The 15,237-nt window shown below is 37.5% G+C and overlaps 1 protein-coding gene across 2 annotated transcripts; it reads right to left on the bottom strand.

Annotated features, from left to right (window-relative positions):
• Window positions 1-1,335: 1,335 nt before the first annotated feature.
• orc3 (origin recognition complex, subunit 3) lies at window positions 1,336-13,034 on the bottom strand. Of its 2 annotated transcripts, none has more exons than XM_041811983.1 (20): window positions 12,884-13,034; window positions 12,704-12,755; window positions 12,506-12,603; window positions 10,792-10,930; window positions 10,559-10,663; window positions 10,312-10,472; window positions 10,067-10,206; window positions 9,643-9,802; window positions 9,306-9,419; window positions 9,067-9,200; window positions 6,533-6,596; window positions 6,338-6,454; window positions 6,152-6,231; window positions 4,592-4,725; window positions 4,307-4,398; window positions 4,126-4,223; window positions 3,878-4,019; window positions 1,992-2,108; window positions 1,713-1,792; window positions 1,336-1,578 (listed from the first exon to the last, which is right to left on the bottom strand). In XM_041811983.1, exons 1-20 carry the CDS (start codon window positions 12,905-12,907, stop codon window positions 1,473-1,475), a joined length of 2,157 nt encoding a protein of 718 aa, XP_041667917.1. In that variant the 5' UTR covers window positions 12,908-13,034; the 3' UTR covers window positions 1,336-1,472. The 2 variants fall into 2 exon arrangements, 1 of the variants encoding a protein (XP_041667917.1); XR_005993272.1 differs by having other exon boundaries at window positions 1,517-1,578; window positions 1,992-2,065.
• Window positions 13,035-15,237: the final 2,203 nt, after the last annotated feature.

The following is a 15,237-nucleotide window of genomic DNA, read 5'->3' as shown; positions in this document are numbered from 1 at the left end:
CTAATTTGAAGCCTAAGTACTCTGGTCTTGGGATGGTTTATTTTATAGATCTGATGGTTTCCTAGGAGGATTCTATGGAGGAAGTGTATAAAGGAGCAGAAGCTGAATAGCGAGGATGGAAAGTTGTGGTTTTGTCTGGTTAGAATTGGGATTTAGAGGGTTTATAGCAAGGCTGGCAGTTTCATTACACAGAGCTGAAAGCCCTGGGACATATGCAAAAGACAGTTAAGGAGATGTCTGATGACGCAGGTCAGACCATTGAGTGGATTTGGATGAGGGGGAATAATGCTAGCTGGGGACCAAGAAAGAGACAGATAAAACCCTTCAACTCTGTTTTTCTAATACTGATAAAAGTACCTTATGTTTACTGCAAATCTTCAAGGCCATTAAACGCTGAATACCACAGGTTTTAAATGTGCAGTGTGTAACATATAGCCAAGTTGCACTTAGTGAAACAAACTTGGTACAAATGAAACAATATTTCTAATTAATTAGTGTTAAATCACCTAAAAAAAGTGCTATTTTAAAAAATTAATTTAAAATGAACGTATTATTCATACATAGGGTGGGTCCCTTCACGGACGCGGCCATCTTGGATTTTTGCATTTTGCATGTTTCTGTGGAAACGTAGAGAGAACCAAATAAAAGATGCACATTTTTTTTTTTTATCTCACAGGTTGCCACTGTTTCCACCAGAGAAATGAGCATTGTAATCCAGAATTGACAATTAGAAGTTGTTGATATTCAATTTTACACACTGCCCCTTTAAGATATAATCTGTTATATTAATAAATCTTTGTGGGAAAAATGACAAAACTATAAAAACTTTTATCCATTTCACAAGATAGGTGTATATCTGTGCAATTTAGATAAAAATGTTCCAGTGCGGGGTGCATAGGGATTAATTTTTGTTGCTGTGGTATCAAAACAACTATCAGTATTGTTTATTTTTTTACAAGTTTCATACTAAAGATCTTCATGTAGGTATCTTGACAACCATAGGTTCTTTGTCATTGTTCCGGTCTTCTGTTGTTTTTTACTTTTTTTTATTATTCCCCTTGTAAAACTGTTGTATAAACACAATACAACACTGGAGGTGGAGATGTTGAACTGGATTTCATCACTCTTTCTCTATGATATTACTCAGTTGTTGAAATGGACTCCTGCAAAGTTCACTCCTCTTATCTCCAAACTCAGCATTTGTTTGTAATGTAGGGGGAGCAGAATGCTAGCTCCATGTCAGATCCTTTTCACCACAGATACCCCAAGCCTTCCTATGTCTTGTTTCAGAGGTTAAATGTGTGAAGAGCTCTGTTTAAAAACTTAGCCTTCATCATCAGACACTTCTTATTTTATTAGACAAAAATCCATTACAAAAGATAAATCCACGTCAAATTTGTTAAGAGCCTCAGTGAAGTGAGTTTCCACAGATGTACCAAGAGAAGAGCAGGTGTGGGTTTTTTCCTGTTGGGTCAGCAGCCTCCCCAAGTGAGTCGAGCCACGTGATCGGTCTTCTGTCTGGTGGACTTGATGAAGCCCAGAAACTCGAGCTCGGACACGGCTCGGATGAAACGAGCGCTGGAGAACACGCTAAGGACGAAAACTTCACAAAAGTGGTTTAGACAAATTTGTTTTTGATTGGTTTATATGAAATAACTTTTCTAGCACCTCACTTGTCATGGAAAAATGTGTAAAAAGTTACAGAAGGATACTGTTTGACTTCGTCCACTTTCCCAAAACTGTCAGAATCAGGATCGTTGCCCTCAGCAGCAGAAACAACAGTAGCATAAGCCTGAAAAACAAACACATTTTCAGTACACAGTCCACCCTGGGCCAATAATTGATTTTACACATCAATACTGTGACACATTGATCTTTGGGATCAATAAATTGTCCTCCAAAGAATGAAAAACAAACTGCCAAACGCTAAAGTTTGTAGGACAAGGGTGCTGTAAATCCTTAGTGTTAAATAATGAAGCATATAAACTTACCTCCAGCCAGTCATAGAGGTTAATTAGCCTGCCGCACTCCAGATGAAGTTTGTAGGCGATGCAGATATCAGGAGCTGCATTAGAGACAGAGCAGTCCTCCGTCTTAAGGTTGTTATTCTAAACACAAAAGGGATGTCTTTTCCAGTTTATCAGTCTTCAGATATTTTTTTAGGTAGTAATGTACAGGACAAAAAGAGTTTTAACTAAAAACTTGCATTTCTTGTTTGTCTTACTCTCAGAGGATGTGGAACATGAGAGGAAATTTAATTCAAGCATCAATACACTGTAAATGAATGGCGCTGACCTCCTGAGACCTGAGCTTTAGGTAAGTTTGGAATGCTTTTTTTTTGTTTCTCCCTCTTATTTGGCATGAGTAGGACCTGATAAGTCTAAAAGCTCGGCCTCGTCTTTTGATGGGATTTTTTTTTCTTTTTTTAACCACAAATGCTTGCCAAAAATCTCCTGAAGGTCCAGTTTCTACAGAAGATACAGCACTGGACAGGTTTTAGAGCATGCTGGTCAGTTGCTGGGTGTCTTCAGTCAATCAGAAATGGTGTCAGTCACAGAGGCGTGGTTGCCAGTAATTTTGATGATGGTTTACAAGAACTTGTAAACACCATCAACACAATTTACACTAAAATTCTTTTTTAATTTTAGTGTCATTTTCTTAAAGTCTTATCTCTTTATACTGTTGTTCCCTTTTTGATTGATCGTATTAGATTTTATTGTCATTACCTCCACCAAGGAGGTTATGTGATCGGGTGGGTTTGTTTGCTAGTTTGTTAGCAACATGACTCAAAAAGTTGTGGACGGATTTTGATGAAACTTTCAGGAAATGTCAGAAATGGCATAACTGATTAGATTTTGGGAGTGATCCAGATCAACGTCTGGATCCAGGAATTTTTTAAGGATTCAGTACTATTGGGAGATAGAGCTAATGGTGGAGCTCTGTGCTGTTACCACTTTACACCAGAGGATGGCAGACATGAGTAACTTCAATCCCAGTAGCATTTTGGCTGTGTTTCCATTCAAAGTTTTGGAGTTTATAGAGTTTGAAATACACACGCCCGGTAGAGGACACAAGTTGGAGTGTAACAGAGAGAAAGACAGCAAACTGTAGCGAATACTCACAATGCTGGGAGGAATAGAGGACTATTCACCCTCTGCCATGACTTCCAGTCATCCAGTGATACCATGGGTGAGACTGTCAGTGCATCTGTTGGCACCAGCAGACAATGCTTCTGCCACAATAGGCCACCCGTCGGGAAGCCAATGGTTTGCCTAACTGTCTTACCACCCCACTTGGGAGAAAGTCATTGGCGAGTGACGAGTGGTGGGGGGAACATGGGGACAGATCCAGGGATTTTTTAAAGGATTCTTCACTGTTGAGAGATAGTGCTAATGGTGTAGGTCTGCGCTCTCTGAGTGCTTTTCTAGTTTTCTTAATGTTTTATCACTTTTTACCGTTTCTTTCCTCTATGGTGGACATTTTAAAATTTGACTGTGCATTATAAAGACTCTCTCTTCTTACTGGTTAACACTTTATTTCTTTTATGGAATTCATTTATGCTTTAATATTTATCAGTACTTTATTCTACTGCTTTCACCACTTCTAATGGTTACCTTTTATTTCTTGATGATAAATCTTTATTCGGTTCCTACCCTCCTTTTTACCTTTAAATTTTTTTTTCTTGCTGTTCAATTTTCTTTTTATTTGCCTTTAGATCTTTATTCCTTTAACTTTTTGTATTTCTTTGAATTCTGTTTCTAAAGTCCTTGTAAAGCCTTTTTTTTCAAATGTTCTACATAAATTACACCACAAAGTATATTTTTTAAAATCTGTTGATCATTTCCTGATGTGAAGATACTGTTATGTACAGATGTACCTGTAGATAATAGTAGGGACTGCTGAGAGCAGCCTGAATGGAGGTACGAGGTGTTGCGTTGAGGTGACGCCTCACAGTGGCAGACGAGCTGTAGTAGCAAACTTCATTCAGTGTCTGAGATTCAGGAGGGGACAGGTGAATCCTGAGATAAAGAGAGGAAAGCAGAAGAAGAATTAAACGTTTGTGTATTTTAATAGTATAAAACGGCTACAGATCATTTTCAGCAGAGCTGCAGAATAATGTCTCACTTCACTAAGCCGTCGATGAACTCCAGAGCTTCGTTACGAACAAGCTCAAACGGACTCAGTTTCTTGGATCGCCGTGTCTCGTTCATTTCCAGCAGTGTCTACAGAACAATGAGAACCAATTTATGAATTTAAGGATAACAGAAAAAGAGAAATGTGGTGAAGATAAATTAACTCTGAAAACCTTCTGCAGCTGGAATAGATCAGTTTTCTTTCCAAGATTTTTCACTGGAGATGTGAGACTTTCTTCCACACAGGGAGGAGTTTCAGCAGCTACTGCAGTAAAGAACAAAACAAAAAAAAAGATAAAAACTTCCATTAAATTAAAATAAATCAAGTAGTCCATGAATTACATTTTCAATGTCTAACACATCTTTAAAAATAGCACTAAAAGAAACGTAACAGTTCAAGGTAAGGAGTCGATTAGCAGAGAAAACTATGCAGGTGCTCTCTCATATTTACAACTTACTGTCCAGCTGCTTAAACTTAGCGAGCAGCTCCTCCAACTGAACACGAGCACTCTTCATCTTCTTTGACTTGACAGGCTGTAAAATCTCCACACACCTCTGCAGCAAAACTATGAGCTCATCCTTAGCGAGCATCCTGCAGGAAAACCAGACATGGTTAACTACAGAAAAGTGAAGCATGAAACCTGAAACCCTCAAACTTTAGACTGGGCTGTTGTTTAACTCGAGTCTGAGTTGTTCCCAAAAAAGTATTATTCTCCTAAAAGAGTACAATTACGGATACCTGATCAGGTTTTTTTCTGCGGCCTGTCAACTATGAGTCAGATGGACCAATCACTGACACTGACACGATCGTATTTTATGATGCATCAGCTGTTTTAGTTGTTTGTCAGTCTATTGAGCTTTGTGTTTAAATGAGACTACTATGAGTGCAAGAGTAAAATGCAAAATTCATTATAACATGCTTTTACTTCTAATAAAAAACTCTAAAAAGGAGAAACACAATGAGTATCCTTCAGCTATGAAAACTGAATTACATGTGGTTTTTCATTACATATGTTCATCAAGGAAAAATATAAAGTTTATTAAGTCAAGAGGCTGAACAATACAAGTAGCTGAATAAATAAAATCAAAATGATTTATAATGCTGGAACAGATTTCACTACTTAACAACTCTATTCAAGTTTCTCACCACAACACAAATTTCCTTTTCTTAAAAGTATATTTGAACACATTTTGTGACTTTACCCTTGGCTAACAGTCATTTTGCCAACTGGACCTTAAACAAATTATTCATGAACATTATGTCAGCTTAGCTAACTGTCTCTATTCTGCTGGCTTCATCAAAGATTTTAAACTTTGGGTTGATATTTTTGAACAAGAGAGACTCAAAACAAAGCTGGGGGGATTTTCACACAGCTGCTTCAAGTTAAGGACTAAGGAACAGCTGCTGGAGCAGTTAAACAAGACGATTGATTTTTGACTCCTAGCATTGTGTACTTTATTTTCAACCCTTCATTTTTAATAAATATGGGATGATCATGATAGGCTGCCGATCAACTGAGGTATCCCCTAGGTATACCATTTTAGTGCGTAGTATGGTCACTTTAACCACCAGGAGGAGTAATTTTCTTCCAAATACCTCTGAGGCTGTTGCCATCTGTTGGTTAAACACTTAAAATACATTAGCTAAACAAGACACCAGTCTATATTTATAAAAAACAGTTTGTTTTTTCCCCTACAGATTTAATATCTAATGTTTTTATTAACTGAGTGTGTATTAATACACTTAAATACTCCTGGAGTAATTAAACAGGAGAGTGTTAAACATCATCATAGCATCAGCCATAAAACATGCATACAGTACACAGAAAGGATTGTCATATCAGACCATCACCACAAAACTATCATGACCAAACAACATTCATGCCATCATGATATTTATAAAGTCTGGAAAATAAAGGCTTGCAATCAAACCCATCCAAGGTACATATCCAACAGTCAACCCCTCTTTACCTCCCTGGTGTCTGTAAACCACCATCCCACCCAGCATGCAGACCTACTTCAGGAGCTTCAAGGCAGATTGGTAATCTTCATTTTCCCAAACATTCTTCTCCAGACAGATTAAATGGAGCTCTCTGATCTGTGGCACACAGATACTACAGTGTTATGGCAAATATGTTTTTCAAAAAAACCTACACAAAGTTATTTCATCCTTAAAAAAAAAAATCTATCCATTAATTTCTTGCCTGTTTTCCAAGTGGATATCGAGGTAAAGATGTGGTCAGAGTGTGGAGGCACCTCAGCACAGGGTAATAGTTCTTATGATATTTACGGAGGCTCTTAATCAGCTTCTTACAAACCTCCTGAAAAAATAGAAAAGTTTTTTATTTTGCTCTCATGTCTGTAGTCATTATTGCGTAGAGATAAAACAAGGAATGTACCTTTAAATGAGCGTCATCCGTCGACAGATTCACCTGTTCTTGAGGTTCCTGCTTCTCTACATACCTGAGAAACACACAAAATAGACTTGATTTAAAATCCTAGGTTTAGGTTTAAAAGTTAAACAAGACACAAGATTCCTGTGCATCACAATTGATCATAACACCCCTCAGCAATCATATGAGGGGTGACCTCCTGGCAGGATTGTCTTTTCTGTGTGGTGTTGATGTCTGTAATAAACGCCATCATTTCTTTGTCTATATTATCCCAAGCACAGTGCTGTTCCTGAGCTTTCCCAGGTTTGTCACTAAGAGGAGAAGAAAACTTCTACTCTGTTTTTTAACAGAGTTAGGATCCTTTCTGAGACATTTCAGGTATGATTAACCAGTGACTGGATCTTCCAGACACAGGTGTCTTTATACTACAGTCACTTAAGACACATTAACTGCAGTCAGGCGATTCCCATTTCACTACTTATTTACCTTACATATTTTTGTTTGACATTGCTTTGTGGCTTCAGTTGGCTAAAGGTTTTTTTTTTTTTGGTGATCAACCTTTTATTTCCATTTAACAATTTAACAGGTAAATGCATACATTAAATATCGCAGAGCTTGGGGGACATAAAAGTCTGTATACCAACACACATATGCATATGTCCACCATTGAAATGTTTTAAGTAAAAGTACATAAATATATCAGACAAGCGCTTGCTGTTTTTAGTCCCTTACCCATACCAAAACATGTTAAATCATACATGTATAAGGAAAACAAACAACTAAAAAGAAAAGCAATAATAATAATGAAGAAATAAAATGAATATAAAACAAAAACCACACTAAACCAGGCCCCTAACCAAATAAAAACCTTTTGGATTATCTATTTATTGAAGCACTTTTGGAGGACATTTATTACCACAGACCACATCTCAATGACAAAGTCTTTCACTCCATGAATGCGGGCAATGGACATCTCTAAATAAGCTACGTCTAAAGAAATGAGAAGCCAAGTCTGAACGGAAAGAGAGTGAGGGGGTTTACAGCGTGTAGCCACCAACTTTTTTGCCGCCATAAGCCTGGCCAGTAAAGCCCGTTTTTTACAAACTGTAATACCAGCCAGTGGGAGGTCATTTAATATCAGAACTGAAGGTGAACAAGGCAGCACTAAACCAAATATTGTGGAGAGGTTAGACGCAACCGACTTCCAAAACGCTGCCACAGGGGGACATTCCTAACCTTGCAAAGCAGATAGATATGGCCGTTTCCTGTTTTTTTTTTCACTGGCGAATCCATCTTGCAAAGCTCCCATCTGAACCGTTTGGGCCCGGTTAGAAAGTGACAGGACCAATCCGCAACAAGGGGCAGTACTTTCAGGCGCAGCAGAGTCGTGACGTGAACAAGCAGCAGCAAGAGCTGGTGCAGTTATGGAGGAAGAGATTAGCATGGATGCTGCTAAAGCACCAGTTTTATCAGAAACTGATAACATTTCTTCATCAAAAGAAGAACAAAGAACAGCAGTGAGTTGTTTTCTTTTCAAAAACGACAAAGGTCGAGTACTTACATGTCTATAGTCGCCATGTTTCGCGTTATTCCTTAGTACCTGCACACGCGCAGCTTGATAGCGGCTATGTCACGTTTTTTGTTGCTCTGATTGGCCCGTAGAGATGTGAGAGACAGAACATTCATCCAATCACACTCTGAGATTTACAAAGCCTCTGCCTTTTTTCAAACATTTCCTATTGAAGTTTTCCCAGATGGATGCGTGAAACAAATCCATCTGGCGTGTCAGGTTAGGACATTCCCAAAACATATGTATAAACGATCCAACTGCTTTTAAAGTGCAGAAAGAGCACAGAGGGCCAGTAACCCTTTTCATTTTATGCAATTTTCTGGGTGTTAAATACAACCTGTGTATACAGTTGTAATGAATTTGTTGGTGGTCGGAGTTCCTAGAAGCAAGACCTATATTAAGCCAAACTTTGTCCCAATTGAGAGTGGGATTCATATCAGGGACATCTGCTCTCCAAATAGTATCTAGATGGAGGGGTCTATAAGCATGCTGCGAAAGAAAACTATAGATTCTAGAAATTAGGCCTTTAGTACCGTTGAAGGTGGATATTGTTTTGTAGAGTGAATGTGTTGCAAGAGGACTGTGCAACAGAATCTTATTTGCAATCATAGCAGATCTTAATTGTCAGAAAAAGAAAAAGGTGTTGTGAGACAGATTATGCTTGTCACACATCTTGGAAAGGAAGTAAACCCTCCTCACCAAAAATATCACCAAGAGTCGATATACCTTTTCTTTCCCAGCTGGGTAAACAGATGGGTGTGCCATCAATCAATAACAGCTAAAGTTTTTTTAATTCATACATTTCAGTTTTGTGACTGAATTTTTGTAATTGTGTTTCTCATGTTTTTACCTCACTGCAGAGCAAATTTCCCTTAGGGAAAAATGTAGTAGAATTTGGAAACTTGGCATGCTCCTAATTAGCAAAGAACAGTCTTTACACAACCAATTAGAGATCAAATTGAGTGTGTACCTCTTGAAAGACGGCAGCTGCCTGATCCTTTCCAAGTCGCCGTGACTGAGCTGCATCACGTTAAGCAGAGCCTCCTTCTTCTTACAGCAGAGCACGCTGAGAGGCTGAGAGTGAAAGTGTTCCAGCAGGGCCAGCTGGTCCGAGACAAAAACACAACATTTGATTACAGCATGTCTGAAGGAGATTTACAGACAAAAGGACAGATGCATAAAGGATTACAAAGCTGGAGTATCTGGTACCTGAACGCCCTTGATGAAGTTTCTCACTGAGAAATCGTGGTAGAGGAAGATGCTGATGAGCACCTGCATCACTTTACCGTTCAGCTTGAAGGGGAAGTGAGAAGTCAGGATCAACTGTGAACAAAGATATGACAAAAAACACAATAAACCTCTGGGGTTTACATTCAAACAAAACCACTCGTAATAAATGGAAATGACTTTGAACAATACATTTTCAGTGTCTGGGGTAAAGCTTGCATATCTTTACATTAACAAGGTATGTGACTGGCTGCCATATTCTCTAGCCTTCTGAAGCATCCCTTCTCCACTTTACTGTACTCTATGAGAGTAAATCTACCTTGTCTATGACTGTGGACAGGTGCTGTGTACAAGACAGAGACTGGAAGAGTTCTATGCACAGCAGGGAGGACACCGAGTGGGGCAGCATGTGCTGGATGGTGCTGGGCGATGTGGCGATACCAAAAATGAACATCAGAGGGAGACGTTCAATGTAGCGGCTGTGCACGAGAGGATATGAATACCAAGTTAGTGATTAAACAAAATCACCCATAAAATTACCAGATACACTCAACAATTATATGAATTAAGCTTTATAAAGGGTGCCAAGAGGTAACCATGCTCAGGCCTTCATGGGCTTGCAGCAGTGAGAGTGCAAGCCAGAAGAGGACTGGTTTAGAGGAACTGGAAATTACTCTTACTGTCATTTAAAATTATAAAGACTAAGAAAAAAAAATCCTGAAAGACACAGAGCTACTTGTTACCTGCATATAAGAATGAAGTCCTGAAGAACTCTTGAGTTGAAAGCCTCCAGATCTTTGAAAATAATAACAACAGGAGGCTGCTGTGGCTCATCTTTGACAGGAGAGCTACGCTTCTTTCCTGGAGTGCCAGAACTGGATTTCTGGAAGTTCAGGAGAGGAGAAAATTGCGTATATATCGCTAATCTGTATATTTGATTGTGAATAATATAGATTAGAGTAAGTAAACTATTCTTAAACCATCACACCTTTGTTTTTGCGTTGTACCAATCACAGAGTGATCCAAGTGAACAGTGCACACTCTTGTGGAGCGATGTGCTGGTTTGTTCTGCCTCTTCCTCCTCATCATCCACCGTCACTGTGGTGTCCATTAACCTCTCCAGGACCCTCTTCATCAAATGCTTTAATGCTGTAAAGGCAAAACAGACAATGAAAATTCAAACTGTAACAGAGACACACAACAAAATCATAGAGTAGCATAAAGGAGTACCTTACCTCCACACTCTTTGGCCTGCACAGAGGCCACGTAAGGGCTGACAGACTGCTGCAGCAGCTCAGACAGACTCTGAAAGGTCATGTCGTGGTCTGGGACATTCACACCTGAAGACAGACTATAGAATTAGACTCCAAAAACACCCACAGAACAGAGATGAGAGTAATTTGGCATTTGTTTTGTTTTGGCATTCAATCAGCAGATGTTAAAAGTATCTGTCTCTTCATTTACTTACCGAGCACAAGAGCTGCTGTGGGAATCTCACTCGCCCTCATCTGTGCAGCCCAGTCACTGTGCTGGCGAGTGGAGGAGCACTTCCTTGTGAAGTCCAGCAAACTGTCTAAGATTTTCCTGTTGAGTTCATCCTGTAAAGTCTAATAAATGGAAAAACAAGTTTTATGATAGAAAAATGGTTTATCATAGCCTGATTTTTGACTAATATTTAGGCTATTCCATAATACATTTGGTCAAAAGACATTCAAAAAAGTGATTGGGGGCGCAGGTGGCAGAATGGATAAGGCGCGCGCCCCATGTACGTGAGCGGCCCGGGCTCGAATCTGGCCTGAGGCCCTTTACCGCATGTCTCTCCCCACTCTCTTCCCTGTTTCCGACTCTATCCACTGTCCTCTCCTCTATCAAATAAAGGCACAAAATGCCCAAAAATAAACCTTAAAAAAAAAAGTGATTGTATTTATTCCAACTGTGGTTTTGGTATAACAAATGCAATGCAAAAGGCTTTGGAGCCGAGTTAAAGCATTATGTTTTGGTGACTATGAAAAAAAAAGGTTTAGTATTTCAAGTTCATCACATCCACCATGTTCAGTTAAATGCCTAAAAAGTTGGGATGCAATGATACCTGGAGGATCAATTAAAAAAGTGGTACAAATATGAAAGATTTAAATCAATGACAGAAACAAATGTATGTTGCAAAATCTATTTTTACTTTTATTCTTAATAAAAACATATTTTATGTGGCTTTATTGGTGTTACATTCTATAAAGAAGCAATATACATACAATACAATAACCTTAGAATTAAAAAGAATTTCCTGTGTTCATGAATGAAAATATGAAGAATAATCTACATTTTTATTGTCAGAGAAATAAAACTAAAAAAAAAAAAGTAAGGGGACTTAAATCTCATTTATTTGCATATATTAGAAAATTGTTAAAAATAAAACAATCTTGAACTTTTACAATACGTTTTGTATTGCGACTTGAGGGTTTGTTAAATCCTAAATAAAATGTGTAAGATAAACAGATAAAGTGATATTTCCAAATTAATTTTGGCCAATACCAGTATAAACACACCTTTTTTAAAATGAAAAACACACCAAGTGTCTGTAGTGCAAAGAGAGGCTGAGAGAAAAGTGGGGAAGTAAACAGACGATAGTTTTACGTTTGGAGCATCATTAAAAATGTTCAGGATTTATGGTGGGTCTCTTTGAGTGTGTGGTGGCCTAGAAACCCACCAATACCTAATGGAACAGTTGTACATTCTGCAGCCAATAGATGATATTTACAGCCGATATATCGTAGAAATGTTGCTATCTCTGATACCGATATCATGCTGCTGGTATCAAGCATCCATAAAATTATTATTTTTTTCCTCCTGGACTTTAACTTACTAATCAATCAGACAACCAAGCTGGTTTTGCCAAGATAGTGAGGTATTTCCTTATGAAATTCAAAACTTTGATGAGAAAATTGAGTAAAATAACTGTATTCATGCTTGTTCTCACAGGATACATGCTTGCTTTTTCCTAACCTTGCAAAGAAGATGGATTGGCCAGATCAAAGAATAAAAGTCAACTTGTGTTTCTGCAGGTTGTTGTTTTTTTTTTTTTTTAACTTTTCATGAAATTAAGAAAAATGAAAAAGCCTTGATCCAGAATGTTTTGGGAAATATATACAACATATATTATCTCACATCATGACATACGTCCTCACCTCTGTTTCTGCTTTAATTGTGTCCCATAAATCTTGACAAAGTTTAAATCTTGTCTCTCTGTTCTCAGCTCCATCACAGCCATGGATGAAATAATCCTCTGTTGAGAAATGACATCCACACATGAGCAGGACTGAAGACATACTGTAGTTATCTGACAGATTCTCATCATAAAAGACTTTATTTATGTGGTAACTCACCCAAACTCTGCGTCTTTTTCTTCTTAGCACTTGGCTTAAAAACGAAACAGCCCTGAAAGAATAACAGCCTTGAGCCACAGACAGTGACAGTTGACAAACACGTAAACAAAGTGACTACACCGTCATGTTGCTATAGTTTGGGGTTTTCACACTGCATGCGGTATTATGTCTAGATTTTACCTTAGACACGGATGAAGTCGACATCACAGCACTGAAGAGGTGCGGCTGAAGACTCTAGATTTGCATTTAGACGGTTTAATTGTGAAATAAACGGTGAAATGTGGGTTTAAAATGAGTCTTGTCTTGTCCTCTACGAGGAAGCGATTATTTCCCGCCTAAGTGACGTAAGCGGAAAAGGATGTGTTCATCTGCTCAAATAGCCCGCGAGTTAGGTGTTCATAGAGAAGTTACGTTTTAGATAAGCGGACAAAACACTCTGAATCTACAAATATGTCTGAAATGGCGTGTCAGAGGCGATTATAGTGTTTTTAAAATAACGCTCTACTTCTTTAGGCATCCTCTATCTAGTTTTGCGTTTAATTTTTAAACTTTAGTGGTCTTGAACGTCCCTGTCCTGTTTAAAGCAACAATGCTGTCCCCTTATGTGGCCTCCCCGCAGCTACTGGGTTTAATCTTGTAAGAGAGTTGGTATGCCCTCTGAAACTAATTATTAGAATATTAAAATCAAAACATATTATTCAAGGCTGTGTATAATAGATAATTTTAATTTTAATAACCTTTAATATCAAAACTGAAAACTTTATGGGATCTGTCAAGGACTTTAAAGACCTCAAATATAAGTTAGGGCTTCCTTTGTGACCTTCCACCAGCACGCTGTGATACGGTACCAGAATGATTTTTCTCAGCCAATCAGTGATCAGTCGTCATCACGGCCAGTGACATCACACCCTCCTACCAATCAACAGTGGCCCAGGGCATATCAAACTTCCTGTTTTCCCCAGAACTTGAAAAATGCAGTGTTATACCTCTTTTGGTCACAAACAAATGGTTCTTAAATCATAACTAACCATGATAAGATGATGAAACTCACATATTACAAAGGTGAATAGTAGTGCTACATGTTATTGTAATTTTCATCTGGGTAGGATTTATACCAAATACTGAAATTTTAGGGTGAAAAATGCCTATTTAGGATTGCAAAATGGTGTCTTAAAACATAAATCATCATGTGGAATAACAGCAGTCTAGGTATGGTGTAATTAGATGTTGCCATAGGTTTGTTAAATTTGAAGTGATCCAGTGGTAAATTTAGTTAATCTATTAAATTTCATGTATGAATAGTAAAATAGGTGTGATTTTTGCTCAGTTTTATTATTCGTATGTGGTGTATATCTGTTTTTGATTTTACTGTGAGCCTTATCTCAGCTTAAATTAATTTTTAAAATGTAGTATTTGTGATTTCTTTTTAGGTTTTCCGATGGAATTATATAGAGAAATAAATGGTATAGTCAAAAAAATTAGTTATTTTAGTCTGTTTTACAACCGTTTCATTAAACTTAAACGACATATATCAGTCCTTTTTTGTCAGCTGCATTACTGCTAAAATTCCCTAAGTAATTCAATATTTGATTTTCATAGATCTGTTGGAATTATAAAAGAAAAATTGGTGGTTCCACCATTACTTGTACATTATTCTAAAGCCAGTTATGTCTTACCTCCAGAAAGGGTCAGCTTCTAAAGTCAGTCTCACCAACTCTGATGTCCCTCAATCTGTCAGGGGGGATTGGAGAGTCTCAGATTACTGTGAGATGTGACTTGTCCATATTTGTGGCCACATGCTCTAAGTTCTATTGAGAAGCAGCATGTTGATTCCTTCTGATGGTTTCATAATGTATCTCAGTAATAATTATAAATAGAAAATCAGTTTTGTGTATTTACATAAAATTTAAATGAGCGGGTAAATACTCATTAGACTATATGTGTTTCATTTCTATTATTATCATTTAAATATGCATAAACTGAATGGATTTTTTTTACTATAAACAAACAAGGAACCATATATGGTCACTTCATTGACCTTGATTTTTACCACATTAATGAAAAAATATTTATGTACATAAATAGTATTGGGATGTCTACCAATAATAACCTAAGGTTTAAATTTGAATTTCCAAGTATTTCAACGGTTGCTCTGTAATGGTTTATTAAATAAATAAAATCCTCCTTTTAAACATTTGAAGAGATTATTTTGTGGTCAGCAAGCACAATTAATGTTTAGTGGTTCTTAGTGTGAACTATTTTTTACTAAGCATAGGGCCTGACATCTCATAAAAAAAAAACAACAAAAAAAAACAACAACAAATAAACTAAACTGTGTGCTACAAATGATATTGTCTTACCCTGTATCTCATTTAAAAATATAACGATTTATCTTAAAAACTCCATTTGTTGCCAAACTATAAGGATGCAAAGTAAACTGAATTTAAATGAAGCACAAAAAATATGTAATTGTGTGAAGAGCCTCAGTAGTTTAGAAGAAAAATTAAATTGATTTTTCTCTGAGATTATCTGAA

This window comes from Cheilinus undulatus, linkage group 18 (assembly GCF_018320785.1).
Source record: "Cheilinus undulatus linkage group 18, ASM1832078v1, whole genome shotgun sequence".
NCBI lineage: Eukaryota > Metazoa > Chordata > Actinopteri > Labriformes > Labridae > Cheilinus > Cheilinus undulatus.
This window is presented reverse-complemented; position numbering and strand designations above follow the sequence as displayed.

Excerpts from the sequence above, each read along its gene's own strand:
- orc3 (XM_041811983.1), bottom strand. The coding sequence starts at position 12,907 with ATGTCGACTTCATCCGTGTCTAAG. Across the intron at positions 4,399-4,591 it reads TAAGTTTAAGCAGCTGGACA|TAGCTGCTGAAACTCCTCCC; the intron begins GTAAGTTGTAAA and ends TCTTTACTGCAG. Across the intron at positions 1,579-1,712 it reads AAAGTGGACGAAGTCAAACA|CGCTCGTTTCATCCGAGCCG; the intron begins GTATCCTTCTGT and ends CGTGTTCTCCAG.